The 18,862-nt window shown below is 39.2% G+C and overlaps 1 protein-coding gene across 1 annotated transcript in view; it reads right to left on the bottom strand.

Annotated features, from left to right (window-relative positions):
* cttnbp2 (cortactin binding protein 2) overlaps positions 1-18,862 on the bottom strand; it is a 92,933-nt gene that overhangs the window by 45,176 nt on the left and 28,895 nt on the right. The window contains exon 3 of the mRNA XM_026174721.2: positions 5,730-5,960. Coding sequence (XP_026030506.1) covers positions 5,730-5,960 — 231 coding nt within the window. The remainder of the gene's footprint in view (positions 1-5,729; positions 5,961-18,862) is intronic.

The raw sequence follows: 18,862 nt of genomic DNA, 5'->3' as shown, positions 1-18,862 counted from the left end.
CAGGGCAGTGTGTAGTGTCAGGGCTATGGCATCATCAGTGGACCTGCTGTGGCGGTATGCAAACTGTAGAGGGTCCAGTGAGTCGGGTAGTGCAGAGCAGATGAAGTCCCTGACCAGCTTCTCGAAGCATTTTACCACTGGGCATGTGACATAATGACAATTCACTGACATCTTTAAAAAAAATCAGTTGCGATCAAGCATACCACAAAACTCACAGATTGTATGTGCTGTACAAGCTCAGTAAGCGTCACACGTATGTCAAATATCCAATCCCCAGCTCACACCTCACCAGCACCATGTCTTTGTTATGATCTTATAAAGCAATCTGACACGTCTTTTAATACCATAGTAAACTTCAGGTTCAAATAGCTGAACCTGAATTGAAAATCCAACTGCTTACATTCTGAGGCAATGCAGCACGTCAATTGCAAATGCATTAATAAATCAAACAAAAATTGAACCTTTTTTTTTTTTTTTTAGGAGAACAGGGAACATAGTTTAACCCAGATTAATCAAATCAGCCAGACAAAGTAGCTGAATTAAAACAGACAGACAAGACAGGTCTTATTCCTCTACAGGGTGGTTGAATTTATGTGTCTCTATGTCAGAGTCTCTACACACGGTTGAATTTCGATGACTTGTCAGACCAGCGGCCTCTATATCTGGAGCATCGCTGCTATTATTAGCTCAGAGTTGGCTTCACAGGGGGGGCTTAACTGGGGCTCTCGACCCAACTGACCCCATCTCTCTAACAAGCCCCAAACAATAGAGCTGACACTCTGCAGCTACTATCCCAAGTGAGACCCCTCCCAGCCTTAGCTAACTCCTTCACTCCTGCTGTTCCAAACCATCAGGGAATAGATATCACCACCAGCTGATGTTGAGGAGAAGTAAGGGCTTTATAAGCAGGAGGAGAGCCAGGGGAATGCCAGTTGTTACTCAAAAGGAGGTGTTACGACTAGCTGCTAATTGGGTGAGGATTATGTCTGCTGTAAGTCAGCCTAATGCCTCAGAAAAACATTTAGGAACGCTGTACATGTCGAAACACACTGGGAGGACTAGATTAAAACCATGTGGGATTAAGATAACTCTGTAATATGCATGACTCCATGTCTCCGATTAAGGACAACTTGAAAAAGCTACAGTCTTTTATTATATTCATTTCTAAATGGTTTGGCGTATTGTAGACAATGGTGTAACAGACAGAATACTTTGCAGATAGAAAACTTCCCAGCTTTAGATTTCTTTAAATTCCAGATTCAGACTCACACCCCACCAGCACCATACCACACCAAGTTTTTTTTTTACTGTAGGTGTGATTTTCAATTATCTTATAGATTGTCTATGATGATTTTTTAAATTACTGCTATTGCTAACAGCACTCTTAATACAAGTGGGCTACAAAGAGTTTCCAGAAATTTTATACTATGCCTACAGATGATACAAATTGTTATGTAAAATCTCTTTATACAGGTTAATGGTGGTCCTTTAAAGTGGCAGTAGGGTGTTAGTTGTAGGGTTGGATAGGGTCTTTCTCCAACTTCATGACTGATTCATGGAGAAGGAGATAGCAGGACTTGGGGATTGCCTTTATTATTCCCATGAACAAGTTCAGAGTGTGTTATGTATTAACTGCGTGATTGTCTTCAGCTTGGCTAAGACCTCATGGATAATTCAGTAGCTTACTCACAGGAGGACAACAGAAGTGGAAACAGACGGAGGGGATAAAGATAGCACGAACTAGCCAGGTGAAATTCACTCTACCCAGCAACCAGAAGATCTCTCCAAGCATGCTAAGCCTGTGTCTTTTAGCAGTGCTGGTTTGTTGTTGTGTCACTGGTCATTTTAAGAGTTCCAGTGAAACCTGCCTGACACATTTGCTGATTGATTGTTTGGCTACAACTGGGCAATCAGTGGTGATATGGTGATTTATTAAACACCAAAAAGAGTACACAGCTTCCACCTTAGAAGAGGATGCGCTCTTCTAGTACGTTGCACCAAAAATCATAATGTAGCACCACAGCAACTGCAAAAAACTTAAGGAACAATCTCATACAAATCTCCATTTCACCAATTTATATTCACCATGTCAAATGAGAGTACATTGCTGTCTGTTGTTGCTTCTTTTATATTTAAGTGTGTTTTGGGGGGCTAAAAAGAAGCAAAACCGCTGTAGTTCAAAGTCATACAACCATGTTTCTCAGCAGTACTGAGAGTGGTTTCACAGGTGAAGTGGTGCACTTTCTGTTTTCAGGCCAAACTGTCTTGTGAGAATATTAAATCTGCCATGTGATGCACTGTGCAATCCTAAGAAAATAACCATAATTTTCAGTTTTACTCAATTCCAGAAGACTCTGCAAACCTAACTGTAGAGAACACTACAAAAATGGTACATTCCAAATCAAAATACCAGTCTTGGCATTGTGGTACAAATCACATGGTTAATTAGGAGATAGGTGAACTTTCTGGCGGCTCCATCACTCAGTCTGCATTTCTTATTGTTTTGTAACATTTCTAAAGGCATAACCAAAGAAACCAAAGAGCTTCACATGGTGAAGAGATGCAGTATCCATAAAAGTTCGGTGCAATTTACTTATTTGGGACCAAACTAGACGCAGAAAACCCACGACAAGTAAGTGATCCTTTAAAATAAGACCAGAGTGGACTGAAATAAAACCTCAGATGTTGTGGTACAACTCAATGAAACTGTTGTATAGTAAAGATGATCAATTTATTATTAAATTATTTTTATTTTAATTATTTCTATTTATTTAACCAAAATATCACCAGAAGCTATTCTCCTGCCCTTTCATAAAAACACTTTTTTTCACCAGTCCTTTTGACATTTGACCAAAAAACAAACAAACAAACAAACAAACTTCATTGGTCTTTTAACTTTTTTGCAAAATTTTAAATGGCTTTAAATTCTGGGAAATTCTATATTATTCTAATTCTAATAAAATATATATATTTTTATTTACTTTTTTGGTTGAGCTTTCCAGCAGATGGCTTCACAGCATCTTCTCATAGTTCACTGACTGGCAAATCAACCTGAGAATCCGAAGATTTTAAAAAGTTTGCTGTACAGCTGGTGTGAAACTGTTCTTCTGAAAAGCTGCCTTTGATCAGCGCCGAACATGCCTACAGTTACTGTCCCTATATAACTCGATCTTTGGTCTACCTGTCCAGAGAACATAAATTGTTTGTCTGAATCTTCTTTGGCAAACTAAATATTGGTTTCACAGTTATCTGCAGGGCATGTGATGACACTGGGGCATTGTGAGACTTCTTTTTGCATTAAACCATCTGTTTTTTGGATGAGTTTCCTGTCGCAGCCAGTCCCAGCCAAACAGATACTTTTACTGCAATCCTTTTTTAATTAATTTGAAATTCCATTCACAAACTTTTCCTCCTTAAACCCCTAAAGAGAGGTTTTAAATCTTCACCTGATGACAACAAACACTTGTCAGTAACAGAGAAATAGTAAGACAACCTCTACATGTCACAGGTTACTTCTCTCACTTCCTGAAAATGTTCTAATCTTTGCTCCTAAACTGTAACATCTGATTCTAACTTCATGGACAGAAGCATCATTTGTCATTTTTCTATTTAAGATCTGGAAAATTCAATTTCTTTTAAAAGTTACCGTTTATATTTTTATGCCAAATAATTCAACAATCCACATATGGCTGCACATTAAGGAGCACGCACGCACGCACGCACACACACACACACACACACACACACACACACACACACACACACACACACACACACACACACTCTATTTAGCCAGCTTTCCTGTCAAAACACCGACTCCTACCTCTCCCTTCCTTCCACTCCTTCCTTCGTCCATACCTCCTCTCTGTGTATTTATGTGTGTGGTTACTTACAAAGGTTCAGTGTGGCTTCAAACTAAATCTGTGTTTCAGGGTTCATGGACAGGACATACACTTTAACAGAGTATTTTCTTTATTGTTCACACACTCAGTCCTCCAGCCTCATGTCTGAACACATATATGAGAGGAAAAAGAGAAACAGCGAAAATGGGACAGAGGGATAGCAGACATCTGGCTGCCCAGTTAATCAGGGCTTTCTAATCCTAAAGAGACCTCGAACAAACACACACTCAAATACACACACTGCATGTGCGTATATGAGTTTGTACACAAAAGCAGAACTGACACACCAGAAAATAGGTATTAGGTTTGCACACAACACAGACACACTGTTACTCCACTCTTCCCCCATTCATACAATACCCATGCATTCAGGAGAAACATTAATATACACAGACAAGCGTCGAATTTTCCCTTTCCCACAACTTCCTTTGGAGGATTTCAGCCTCAGAGATTTGAATTCTGTGTAAATAAACTCAATCTGTGGTCAAAGAGAAGATGCAAATAGATTTCATTAAACTTGACTGAATATAGCCACCTATTCACTACAATTTAACTTGAAACAAACATAAGCTCAGAAATTAGACATTTTGGAAAATGCGACTGACCAGTCTCTGCTACCGCAGCTACACGGCTCTAATGATGGTGGTGTTGGTTTTTCTGCTGGTCCAGCTCACAATGAAATATCTCAGTAGCTTGCAGTTAAATTCTCCAAACTTTCACCGTCCACAGGGCACGATTCCTGATTATCTTGGTGTTCCCTTGGGTTTTTTCCTAGCAGCACAACTTCAGTTTATGACAAGATGATTTAAAAGAAAAAAAAAAAATTGTGCCAGCCTTGGCTTCACTTGAAGACTAATGCTAAAAAGCAGTAATGCTAAACACTGCAGTATTATTGCTGGTAAGTAAATGATGTGAGCTCAGAGGCAGCTTAAGACATAAATATACTATTAAGTCAATGTAACAACATAGTGACTATTCATATCTTTCAGTCATATGACCAATGCAGAACCGATGACAAAACATGGTTTAACATACTAGAGCATTTGCTTCAAGACATTGTAGATCACCTCCCAACCAAAGAAAGTCCATGAACAAGCTACAAATTCTGACGCACATACAGCTCCTTCCATTTAAAGGAAAGAATTTTTTTTTATATCAAATCCAAAGTAATACTTTTGGAAAGGATACAACACAAATTTAATCAAAGCTTCTTTCACGCGTTCAGATTTAACAACCATTCGGCATTTTGGACACACAAACCTTGTAACTGTCTGGCAGCACAGGAAACACTGTTCTATGTGTTTCCCTCCTATAATGATTGGATATCATGTGACATTTATCAATGGGCAGTTCATGAACCTCTTCTAAATGAATAATGTCAACATTTGTTTGACTAATTATACAATAAGCGGTGCTGCAGGAAGCAACACCATAAATAAATAAATGCGCTAGTTGCTCTTTAATCCATTTTGTTCCGACGCCATGCAGCAGCTGATAATCGTTCCAGTAGATTCAGTTCTCCAAAGCATTTCTGCACAAGGACTGTTTACAAAACAAAAATCCAATTAAGTTACAGTAATTATTGTCAATGCCTGCAGTAAACATCCTGAGACGTTCAGCTTCCACTGTTGTGTCTGGTTGGGAGTTCTGGTTTAAAAAAGCAGAAGCGAAGAGATTGGATCTCATGTGAGAAATTAAATCTTTCCTTAGCAACCGTACAGGTGGCGTTTTAGTTTCACGGTCACAAGGCCATGCACTCTCTATTTTTGTTTTCAACTCCAACCTTCTCCACCAACAGAAATCCCCCCCCCCCCCGCAATGGCTTACCCTTTTCTGACGGCTTTCGGCAGCAGCCAGCTGGGCCGACATGCGCTCCTGCATCTTTCTGCAGTGTGCCATGACGGCCTCCAAGATGGAGATGGGGCTGGACCCTAGGGGACCCCGTTCCTTGTCTCCTCCGGGGACCCCGCCTTCGAAGTCCCTCTGAAGTGCCAGGTAGGGGTCAGTCAGGCTGTAGTGGCTGTACCGTTCTTGAAGAAAAACCTCCTTCCGCTGAGCCTGGAGGGGATATAGAAAAAAAGCAGAAAAGGTGCTATTCAACTTGTTTACACTACATGAGTAAAATGATTTTGATGAAAAATAATATATAGAATGTTTCCAGGTTTTCAACCAGAATCACACATATAATCTCATACTGTAGATATGTTATAGAATTAGCGTACAACCAGAAAACAATGCGTTAACTAACAGTACTTTGACATTGGTATAATGTAAGACAAAAACAAAAAGCCTTTGATAAGGAATGACGTTCTCTCCTTAACCTCATCCAGTGACCTAGATCAAAAGTGTACGTGTCAAAAAAGCACACGGGGTAACAACATGAAAGGCGTCAAACTGTGGTTTATTTTCTTCACTTTGTTAAGCATTCCTCAACTTTATTTGGAGAGCTCTCTGCTACCCATGGGAAATGTATGTCCCAAAGAGGTTGAAGCTCAAGCAACACTGAAGCTCAAGCAACACTGTGTCCCAAACAAACTCACCCATAATTACATTACAGTAAATAACAGCTAACGAGCAGGAGAGGACATATTTATGGTGATTTGGAGAGCTCAAAGCTTTTACCAGTCCACCATTAACACCCAACCTACCCCTACACAGTGCTTCAAAAAACAAAACAAAACAAAACAAAACAAAAAAAACAACAAGCAAAATAAAAGGAAGCTCAGGCCATGCTGTGGAACTACGAACCAACCAACTCTTCCCCCCTAAATGTTATTACCCCAACCGCATGACTCCACAAGCATTCAGCACTGAAGCAGGCACAACTGCGCTCAGGTTACACTGGTACATGGCGATGGGAGATACCTCTGACCAGCTCGGAAGACTGTACACACAGGAGGGCTGTGGTATAATAAGAGAACACGGCTATACTGGCATGACTGTTTCCATTCTTAACTGAAAACATGGTGTGCCTTTGCAGTTACGTAGAAGATCCTTTGCTAACTACAAACTTCAAGCAAGGCTGAAAATCTTTTCAGCTGCACACTCTAATGTTTATCATTCATCTTCCAGCTTTGGACTTCCAGTAGAATGTAAACAGAATGCTTAATGCTTCAGCAAATCAGCGTCCCAAGATAGCATGTCTTTCCAAACAGTATATGAATGCAGCAGACTGGTGATTGGCCAAAAAACAAAAACAAAGCTAACAGCGGTAGTAAACATCTGACTTGTTTTCAGCAAAATTTTGTCAAGTGTATACAGACACCAGGGGAAAAAATTCACATTATCCGTGTGGCTTTAGAAAGTCTGGGTGTACACTTTTGCAGGTAAAAAAAAGAAAAGAAGAAGCTATCAAACAGAGCTGGCTGTACACACAGCAGGGGCAATGTGCTCTGAGTGAAGCACTAAAACTGCGACTCTACACTTGTGTTGGGTTCAGTAGTCAGTGTGTACCTATGTTAAATTATTTATTTTTTCTAGTCATAGCCACAACTTTCCTGTTTACGTTACAGTTCTTGCCAACTTATCTTTTTTGCCAGCAACCACCAGGCTGACCAGTTGCTCTTCATAGACTCTCATTTTGCAGTTGGACCGACCCTAAAGACTCAGTGTTTCCCAGCCACTGTGCCGCAGCACATAGGTGTGCCGTCAGAAATGATCAGGTGTGCCGCGGAAGATCATATGGTTCCACCTGATTAGTACTCTAATAGTGCTAATAATATATTAGTTAACAATACATTAGCATAATAGCCTGCATGCTATATTTTCAGAGAGGAATTTGTTTTTCTTGATGTATATTCCCCTGAAACAGCTCACTGCATCAAATCCTGCAGGTTATAGAGGGGAAACATCTTCTGTAAGATCCAGTGTTTTTCACAGCTGCTTCAAGCAGAATCTGGCATTTATTAGCCTCAGTAACATTACCCCTGTTGAACCGGTCTTCTTTCTGACCGAAAACAAATGACCATCGATTGGCCAAATACTGCCTAACCAAAATCCACTTGGCGGCAGTAAAGCGGCTGCAAACCTGCACAGACCATAAGTAGTGCTGAAAGAGTAATACATGTTTCAGGAATACACTGCAATAAAACAAAAGCCATCAGAGTTGGGTGAAGGTCGTCTTTCGATCTATAACATATAACTGAGTCAAGGCATTTATGAAGGACAAACCATTTGATGTGCTCTTTAAGCAAAAAGGAGGTGCCTTAATCTAAGATTTGAATTGCAGTTTTGGAATGATTTCACAGTCATGATTCATATTGATCAGCAGTAGAAAAATGGTGAGTAATTAATAACTAGGGTTACTTAAAGGGTTGGGACTTAAATTTTATGTGGGGGGAGGGAAAGCCAAGTGTAAGACAAAGCCACAGACAGCAGGGACAGAGAGGAATGAATGGCAGGACGGAGCTGCAAGATGCGTTTCCAAAGAAGGAAAAGTAAGTCTGCAGAGTCAAACAGTAACACGCTCACATAAAGAGCGCAGAGGATAGAGATTGATAGTCAATTCTAAGAGCGCTGAGGCAGGTCTGGATACTGATGGCCGACTGTGAGCAGGCCAATATAAACATGCCCCCGAGGAAAGGTAGGTGTGCGTGACAGAGAGGAAGAAAGAGCACGAGGAACCGAAGAACAACAACAAAAAGACCGTGTGGAAAGACTGGAAAGAGGAAAGACTTGAGAAAAAGCTGAATTTTCTCACAAACACTTCAAACATGAAGATAATACCTGCAGGAATAATTTGCTACTTTCAATAAACTTTGAGTTGACATTAAAAACCACACTTATAACTAAAACAAGCAGTTTTCTGTATTTAATTTAATTCTAAAGTGTCTATAAAATGGTTCACAGCTGTTAAAAACTCAAAATTCATGTCTTTAACCTTTCAAAAATCAAAAATTCAAAAATAAACCATCCAGAACACAGAAATCAGCAAAGTGCAGAAAATGGCACCAGTGTCACATTCTTCAGTTTCCACACCAGAGGGAAGATTTTAGTTAAAATGGATGAATCTTAAAAAAAAAATCTTAGTAAAAATACTTATTACAATATATTTTCTACTCTCAAAAATCTTTATTAACATCAGCTGGGTGAGTACTCGGAGTTTTGACCTCATACCATAGCTGCTTATGCTCTGAAGCTACATAATCCAGCTTCAGTGAACGTATCATCTAAACCATCTTAAGGGAATCCATCTGTAAAGCTCAGCAAGAAATAATTAGGAGCAACGTAGCGCCATCTTTCAATTCAATTTTATTTATATAGCACCAAATCACAACAACAGTCGCCTCAAGGCGCTTTAAACTTCCCTTCACCTCTCAGGATCTCCCTGTAAATGCTCACATAGAACCAGGGGCCATTTAAGTCCAGTTCAGTCAGTCAGCGGCTCTTTATGCTCACATTAGGAACATTATTTATCAGGCTAAAGGTTTTTGGGTGGTTAGGTGAGCATTCCCATTAAATATGAGTAAACTATTCATTTCACAAGCCTCAACTTGCTAGCATGTTGTTTCTTTCCTTTCTCATTATTATTAAAAGAGCCGTTTATGATACGTGAGTAGTTCAACAACTTTTTCCTCAATCACCTCTGTTTTCCCTTCATATTTAAACCTGTGAACCAGATCATCAAGATTTCCTGATTGGGGGCGGGGGCTCAGGATCGTAGGTCACCCTATTTACAGAGTCAGGGCTTGGACCAATAGCACGAATCCTTTGAGACCTCTTCAGCTGTCAAATGCTAAGCTCCCCCGAGGCTCTTAATTCCATAGATACATTGATTATCACAGGGAAGCTACAACATACAATAGGCTTTGAGGGGTATATGCTTTAGGAGCAAATCCATTGATAAAAAAATCTGTTTTTCTTTTCTTAAAAAAGATAAAAATTTAACCAATATGTTCTGGTCACCTGTTTGATAATGCTGATGAATAATAGTGGAGACAATATTAAACATATTCTTAGAATAAATGTTTGTAATAAACATGCTGAAATAAATTAATAAAAGTAGGGCTAAATCACCCTTGAACTGTAAGTTTCCAGTGACTTTAGGATGTAAATATGGCTAACATCCCTATATTTTAGTTACAGTACATGTCATGAGCCATACCCCTGAGGTTTACTAAGGTTTAAGATAAGATGTTTATATATTCTGGTTTGGGAAAAACAGAGGGGTGATTATGCGCTAGTAACTCTAGAGTATTTACTAGTGTAGCATTGGTGGTATGCTATGAGTGAGATGTCAGTATTATTAGCATCAACCTTTATAGGCATGCTGCACTCGCTGGGAGATGGGGTTCAAAATTGTGGCCAGAAAAAGAAAGATGGTCTCAGAAGAGCAGTAGGGATGGACTAGAAGAGAAGGACGAAAAAGGAGAGTTGTAATGAATAAAAATCAGGGAAAAAAGAGAGAAACACTGAAGTGAAGGAGGGAAAGAAAAGATCTATTTGAAAAGAAATCTGGAGAGGGCAATCCAGACATTGCATGGTGGAGAAAGAAGCAGCATGTATTCTTGTGACTTGTGAATATCAAGTCAGCAGTTGGCTCCCAACTCAATCCATATAAAAAAAAAAAATTCAAACAGAGGAGCTGTTCATGTCCGGAAGAACACACACAAGCATTAGACCAAAATAGAGGGATGTGCTTTGAGGGCACTTGATTTGAGTGTGTGTTGCTTGAGATGCTGCTTAGCTCGGGAGTCAAAAAAGGGGTGTGATAAACTGATAAAAAACTACTATTCACATGATTCATGAACACCTGGATGGGAGGTATATCCTAAAAGGCTTTGTTTCAATGAAAGGTTTTTTAAAATAAATAAATATATCTGATGTGAAGGTTAACTTTATTCCGATGAGTGATTCAAGAACTATAAACACAGTCATGTGTCTAGATTCCAAAAGACACCTGTACAGCTCTTTCTGCTTAGCATGCGCATATATATATATATGTGTGTGTGTGTACACACACATTTTTATAAAGCCTCCTGTCATTAACAGCCAGCTGCTGGTTGTTTTTTGCCCTATTGAAAAGTGACTCATGTATTCAATCGTTATATCACCAAAAAACACCAAACACCTTCTAGTTCCAGCTTCTCAGATGTGATGATTTGCTGGTTCTCTTTCTTGTTTGGAGTTCAGTATTGCGTGTTGGGTTGAATAGGATGACATCAGATGATTGATTTGTGGCAGCAGTTTCCTTCCCTGAACAGTACAATCGATCAATTGTACCTAAGTTGAAGAGCTATCAAAGAGCATTCTAAATATTGGCTTTAACCACTCAGGTTAGTCTTATTTCAGTCAATCAGTTGATTATTTAATTGTTAGAATAAACAGTAAAAGTCAGTGTCAGTGCTGCTTTGTTATAATCATAAGAAAACAGACACTCAAGGATTAGATCCGTTAAACAGAGTAAAAAACCAAAATATAATTTTGTCTAACAATTAACATGATTTATTGAATTGTTTTCATCTAATAAAAGTGCTGCTAATTAAGTCTAAACACATTCATCATTACTGTCAGATTGCTGTTTAGTCCACACTCTGCCTTAAAATTATTTCTTTTCCTTTCATGTGTTATATTCAAACATTTGCCATTATTTAGGTTATCTGTCTTCATGAGAGTATTTTGTTCTGATGGATTGTCCTGTTTATTTTCTAAAATGTAGCCATGTAACTACCTTTGGCTCATTTTAATTACAGTCCTTATGCATAAGTATAAGATGATCATAGATACATAATACTGTATAGTATAGCTCGCATCATACACATTGGGTGTTGGCAGGGGGATATCATACCATCGAAAAGCTCTCCAGTCTGTTTGTGTGTGCATTTGTCACCAGGGGGTGTGGATAGTCCCTCGGGATGAACTGACCCTGGGGAGGATGGAAAATGTCTGCAGTACCATCTGTCATTCACATACATGCACGCACACACACACACACACCAATTAAGTAATCTTCACTTCAACTGTTTTCTCTCAAATTATCTATCAGTGAGCTGATTTGGGTGTCACATTTAAACCAGAGGACCCTAACCTCATGTATTAAACCTAGGTTATGTTAGCAAGACGGAACCAGTAACTCAATGCAAAACAAGCAAACTAAAGATAAAATTCAATGGCCAGTCTCTGGGCCTGTTTGATTAGGGCTTTGGCAATCAGTTTCACAGCAACTGCCAACAACCTCTATCCTCCACAAGCAGTCGAAGAAGTGACACCTTTCCCTTCTGGTGGTTGCAGATGGCCTTTAAGTAGTCTGTAGGCCTGTGTCGGTGAGGCTTTATACTAAAATGAGGAAGTTACAACGAATGTTTGAATGTGTATCTTGCCTGCATTCACACTGTGGAAATGTAAACATTTTGGATGTGAATTGTGGCATTAGGTGTATCTAAAATGTCTCACTAAACTGTACATCACATTCATTTTTGAGGTTAATAGCCAACTGTTTCCAGAGGACCAAGGCAATGCACGGGGGAAAAAAAAGAAAAAATAAATAAACTTTAGAAACTCAACTAATTCATTCTACTTAGGATATGGTTACCAGGTCCCCACTATGGACCCAGGCCTGGGGAGGGAGATCGAGGGAGATCTTCAGCTGGTCTTAAATCATGGAGCCTGACCAGGCACAGAATAAAGAGGTGGGTGGTGAGCCCATAGGAGGGCAGGCTCATGCCATATGGATTGGGTGCAGTGTGTGTCTATCAACGGTTGGGGCAGAGGGTCTGTTGGTCAGCTGCTAAAGCTGGCTATTGGGACATTATCTCTCTGGTGGGGAAGGAGCCTGAGTTGCTGTGTTTGAGGGTTAATAGATGCTGGCTAGATATAATTCGGGCTCACCTTACCACATGGTTCGAGCTCTGGAACTAGTGTCCCGGAGAGGGGTTGCACCCTGTTCTGGTGTTTGCCTCTAGCATCTGCAGTGTGGACACTGTACTGGTCTGATGGGGTAAAGAGGGAGATGAGAGTAAAAGCAGTCTAAGCCCCTAACCTAACCTAAGGTAATGACAATAAGATCGCAGATTCAAGCAGTGGAACTGAGCTATCTCCAAAGGGTGACTGGAATCAGCCTAAGAGATAGGTTGAGAAGGAGTCCTTCAAAATGACTGAACTCCCAAATGAGAGTAAAGCTGCTACTACTCCGCTTCGAAAGGAGCTAGCAGAGGTAGTTTGGGCATCTAATAAGAGTGCTTCCTGGTTAAACCATGTAAGTCAAGTAAGGGTGGGGAGGGGGAGGTCTGAGCCTCTCGGTTATCGGTAAAGGACGGATGGATGGATGTCATATAGTGGATTCATGGCCCAGCTATTATTTCTGCAAAATATTTCATATTTTAAAACTGTTGCTTAATAACTTCTTCATACATGCTGAAAAAGGTAAGGAATATGTAGGTTCAAAGAGCTGCGAGGGGTATCCCCAACATTTTAAGTCAAATGTAAACACTACATATGAATCCCAATCAGCACACAGAATGATGAAGTGTGGTGGTTTACTGTAACACTGAATTAGAAAGCTATCCTCACAGTGAGTGAGAAAGAGCATCTGACACTTGATGACCCACAGTCACGAAGGATTTATCTTTGCTGCAGGGATCAATATGTGCAAAAGGATTAGATCTGACATAGAAGAACAGATGACTGTTGCACGCTGCAGGAGATATGGTGGACCCATAAACAGGGGAGATGGAGGATGTACAGTATAAATTAGAATAAGATAAAAGAGGAAAGGAAACTCAGAGGTCAAAAGAGAGGCAAACAGAATGTTTTAAAAAAAGTAACTATCAGAGAGAATGTGAGAGATGTGTGCATTAAAGGAGAGAAAGAAAGGGAGGATAAAAGGGAAAGATGATAACAGGTGAGAACCAACAAAGCAGATGTTAGCTGTCACCTATGCTGTGTTCACACGCAGCTATGACCCCACTATGAGCTGACAGTTCAAAGCTTCGGAGAACTTGAACAGCATCATGTTGTCAACCAACAAAAACTCAACCAAAACACAGATCATCCTGCATTTCAAGGTATGGCAAAGATTCAACATTGTGTATGAGTTTCAGACTCAAATGAGTTTTTCTCTCTTTTTTCTCATGAACTGATGATGTGTGAGTCAGTGTTTGGGTTAAAAACAAACAAAAAAGAAAAGCCTAGTATGTTTTCAAAAGACCATAATGAATATTTATGGTTTTTTTTGCCTGGACTAGAATTAAAGTTACTTCTCACAAAACAAGAGCAGTTATGGTTTCACATTAAACAAATTAAAAACAAAAAGAGTTTTTGCCATTTTTTCATTTCTTTGTTTTTGACTTTCTTTGGTTATGTATATTTCTTATTTTCTGTGCACTACAGGTTACTGTCACCCGTCCCTGAAACTGGTAAAAGTGACCAGATCAGTCCTACAGCAGATCAGCTGTATCCTACCTCACAGCTGGTAACATTGCTGTAAGTTAGGAAATTTCCCCTGTTTCATGCCATTCTGTGCATGAAATGTGTAGCTGCACTAAATATTTTAAGACTTGTGCAGCATGTATAGCCTTGGCATTGGCTGATTATTTGCTCCAACATGAGAAGCCAATTAAAGTTTGATGAGGATGTACAAGCTTGACCTAATTTAAAAGAAACCCAGGATGATTTCCACCAAACAGTGAGTGGCAAGCACAGTATTAATTGTTCCAATGCATATGTAACAGTACGCTAAATAATAATTATATTAAAATGAAATGAAAGCTGAAAGCACAGCCAAATATATCATGATGTGCGTGACATCACATCTGAAGGCTATTTAACTTGACTGGTGTCAGTGGGAGCAATTCAAAAATCCATCACTCATTTATCTTTCCATCAGTGCTGTTAGCAGAGGCATAGCACTGACTGTACACTGACATCAGTGAGGAACCAGGCCACTCTTACATAACCAATCCAGCAGAGGAGAGATAACACCAGCAGTTACAGAACTAAAATGATTGGCTCCTGGCTTCCACCCCCTACATTTTGTATTGTGATGCAGCTTTAGAGGTCAGATGCACATGTGTCATAACCCAACAACTGCAGGCAGAATTGTCCATATTATGCACCCCAGTGTTTTGTTGTATCATCTTATCTTCAGGAACCATCACAAAACAGAACCACACTGATATATCAATTACAAACTGGTACTGCTACATGCATTATCAATGCATGGTATAATGTTCTGCAATTCATGACAACCGCTTATTTTAAAAGTTAAAATGTAGAAAAACAAAACAATAAATAATCCAGACATTTTCTTCAGCTTATCTGTAGGTTGCGAGGGAAGCCCTGAACTCTGTCTTGCCAGCCACCTCCTCCAGCTTATCTGGTGAAAAACTGAAGTTCCCAGGCTATGCACAGCTGGAACACCTTACCCAGCATGCGACATAGCTGGCTCCTTTCAATGTGGAGAAGTAGTTGCTCTACTTTGAGCCCCTCTCGAATGACTGAACTCAATGCTAAGGATTGAGTGCTCATTCACCCTTTAGAGAAAGCTAATTTCTGCCACTTGTTTCTGTGACGTTGTTCTCTTTTCATTCAAATTACATGATGTCTAAGTTCCTGCTTCTAAATTTAGATAAAATTGAGGGTATTGTACTCTGCGTTTAAAGTTTTAGAAATATGGTATCTAACCAGATGCTTACTGTGGACGGCATTACCCTTGACCTCCAGTAACACTGTGAGGAACCTTGGAGTCGTTTTTGACCAGGATATGTCCTTTAATGCGGATATTAAAAAATATGTAAGACTGCTTTCTTCCATCAATGCAGTATCTCTAAAATTAGAAACATCCTGTCTCACAGTGATGCTGAAAAACTAGTTCATGCATTTATTACTTCTAGGCTGGACTACTATAATTCATTATCAGGATGCCCTAAAAACTCTGAAAAGCCTTCAGCTGATCTAAAATATATCGACAGGCACTAGAAAGAGAGCACATATTCCTCCCATACTGGCTTCTCTTCTATGGATCCCTTTAAATCCAAAATCGAATTTAAAATCTTTCTCACCACATACAAGGAACACCCCAAAAAAGCCCTTCGACCTCAAACTGCTGGCTCATTTGTGGTTCCTAGAGTTTCTGAAGGTAGAATGAGAGGCAGAGTTTAGTTAGACAGCAATAGGTCTAGGATGCTGGGCTGTCAAACCCTAATGCTAATGCTAAGATTGTGGCCAGTAAGCTCAAACAAACTATAGCCTACTTAAAAAAAATACACTAGATATGAAACACAGGCACCGAGACCATTATTTAGACTTTAAAAAGAAGCACATATAGCTGAGTAGCATCAAACCAGAGCATAAGGTGGTGCAAAGTCAAGCTGTGTCTTCACATTAAGTAGCTACATCACTATATAGTTAATAACCAATGACTTTATCATTTTCCTTTTTCAATATATCACAATAGACAAACTAGAAATTCAATCAATTCCAAATATGTCAAATCTGCAAAACAAATTTCCTTCGGGGAATATTACAGCTCTTCCAACTCATTTCAAAAACATGACTCTTAAATCGCTTCACTATGAACTTGGCACATTTTGTAAACAAGAACACTCATGCGTCTTTATGTGCTACTATGTAGACTAAAGCCTGATGGAGGCCTATAGCAGTGATATTTCACACTCAGTGGCAGCTTCCATCACTCATATTTAATGAGCTCCGCTGACAATTTCAATGAAAGTTTGATAAAGCAACAGATACTTTAAACTATATGTAGATGAAGTATTTCATGCCAGCATTTCTAAAAAAAAAAGAAAAAAAGAAAAAAAAGAACCTAACCTAAAAAATATTTTCATCTCTTCAATTTTTCCATGTCTCTCAAATTTAAATCCGAACAGCATAACCAAAGAAAGAAATCAAAGTCAAAGGAAAAGTCTATAAAAAAAAAAAAAGACTTTCAGGCTTCACAACAACACACCCACACAACCCTACACATTTGGAGCCGATTAGCTTGTCAGTCACTTATATGTAAATACGGTTTTTAAATAATGTAATGTGAGGGAGGGAAAAAAAAAACTCCAGACATAACATACTGAAGAAATGCTTCAGAGAACGCCCACAAACATACATTTTTACTAAATCGTGCGCACACACACACCACATCACTTGCGGCTGTGTTTAAGGGTTCAGCTACGCAGTAAAGTCAGCTCCTTACATGCTATTTTTATCCTCAATGCTACAGTAAACCAACACAGGGCTGCTGCTTGATTAAACCTTATAGTCCCTGTGGGCAGGAGCACAACAGCTCCCCCCAACATCTGATAGGGCCGCAAGTGTGTCTATTACTTACTGTCTGTATGTCTGTGTAAATGGTAGTTTTTGGGAGAAGTCAGGTGCATGTCTATTTTTCTGATAAAGTAGATATCAGCACATTATATCCAGCTGATGAAAGGAAATCGTTCAAGCAAATACACATAGATAAACACACAACTCTAAATTGCAAAAAAGACACTTAGCATGCAGGCACACTTAAAGAAAGCGATGTAGATGATACACTCCTCAGACTAAATCAAAAACGAGTGGAGACAAATGATCACAAACACATACACAGACACACATTTCTCAACACATAGAAGCACTCAAAACATACTAAATGTGTGTATTATCACCAGTTTTGGCAAGCAAGTCAGAATGAAAAAGCACCGAACACAAGCCAAAGGGCTTGTGTCCAACAGCTCCTCTGATAACATACATCAGTTGAAAATCACAGAGCTCAGCAACCCTGAACACTTGACCACAGACACACACACACACACACACGCACGCACGCACGCACGGTAATGCTGCCCAATCACAAATTATGTCAAATGCAGATGAAAAAAATGCTGCAGGCATTGAGTCAAATTGTGAAAAGGCAACAGAAGACCATAAAGGCAATTTCACTCAAAAAAAGAAGAACAAAAGGGAGATACAGTGGTTACCTAAGAAAACACATCCACAATCAAATGGTTTTTTATAGGAGACTTTGTTTTGCTTATCGTAACATCAATCAGGCTAAGTGGTCACACAAAGCTGGTTATCGACTAAGATAACCCAGGGTTCCCCCTTTGTGGTCACAATAAAGGGGTGGAGCTGGCAGCATTTAACGAATCATGGTTATGGATCAGTGTACTGGCAGTAGAGCAGCTGATTTTACTAAGGAAGAAAAAAAATATTATGGGAAAAATATGAAGGCAAACACATAATACAAGCAACACAGACACTGCAGACAAAGCAAAGTGTTGTATGAACGCATGGGTGCTTTAAACTTGAAGTAAGACTTGAAGAGACTCAATATTTTTTGGGAGTAAAGCAAAAAAAGAAAGAAATTGTACGCTTGAATACCACAACTCTATTAAGAGATGAGAAAATCTGATGCATTATAATCGATTATAATCGAGCAGCATTATTTCATTAGGCTAAATTAGTTTAAGTTTTAAAATACATTTCTTGTTTTTCTTCTTGACAGTATTTAATGGTCTGAAAGTAAAGCATAAATATTAAAATGTAATTCAAACATGGTCTATGTGAAAATATAAGATCAAATGATGTCTCACTTCGGAACCAAAAGGCTTATAGATCAATAAAATAGTTTTAATTTGCGGCCAGCAGCAGGAAAAAAAAATAAAAAAATCAATAGTTGAGTTTAACAATTTATATTTATTACTGATGTTGATCAAGGACAAAAAAAGACTTTAGACACAATTAAAAACACTTTAGACTCTCCTGCTATCTGTGCACAGATGTCAGAGGGATCTTCCAGGAATTGTAATGCATTTTCTACAGAACTGATTAGTAGACTGTTTCATACCCGCTGATGGCTAATCTCGAACATAACCTGCTCCAAAGCAGGACAGGACAGTTTGCTTGGGTCCAAAAAATAATCTGACAACATGGATGAGTCAGAGAATTTACGTTGCCATGCACCAACTATGCGTGTGGGCCAGGTGTAAAGAGGACTTCTAATAAAAATAAAACGGGACTGACTACTTGGC

The sequence above is a fragment of the Astatotilapia calliptera genome, chromosome 7, assembly GCF_964374335.1.
Source record: "Astatotilapia calliptera chromosome 7, fAstCal68.1, whole genome shotgun sequence".
NCBI classification, from domain to species: Eukaryota; Metazoa; Chordata; class Actinopteri; order Cichliformes; family Cichlidae; genus Astatotilapia; species Astatotilapia calliptera.
This window is presented reverse-complemented; position numbering and strand designations above follow the sequence as displayed.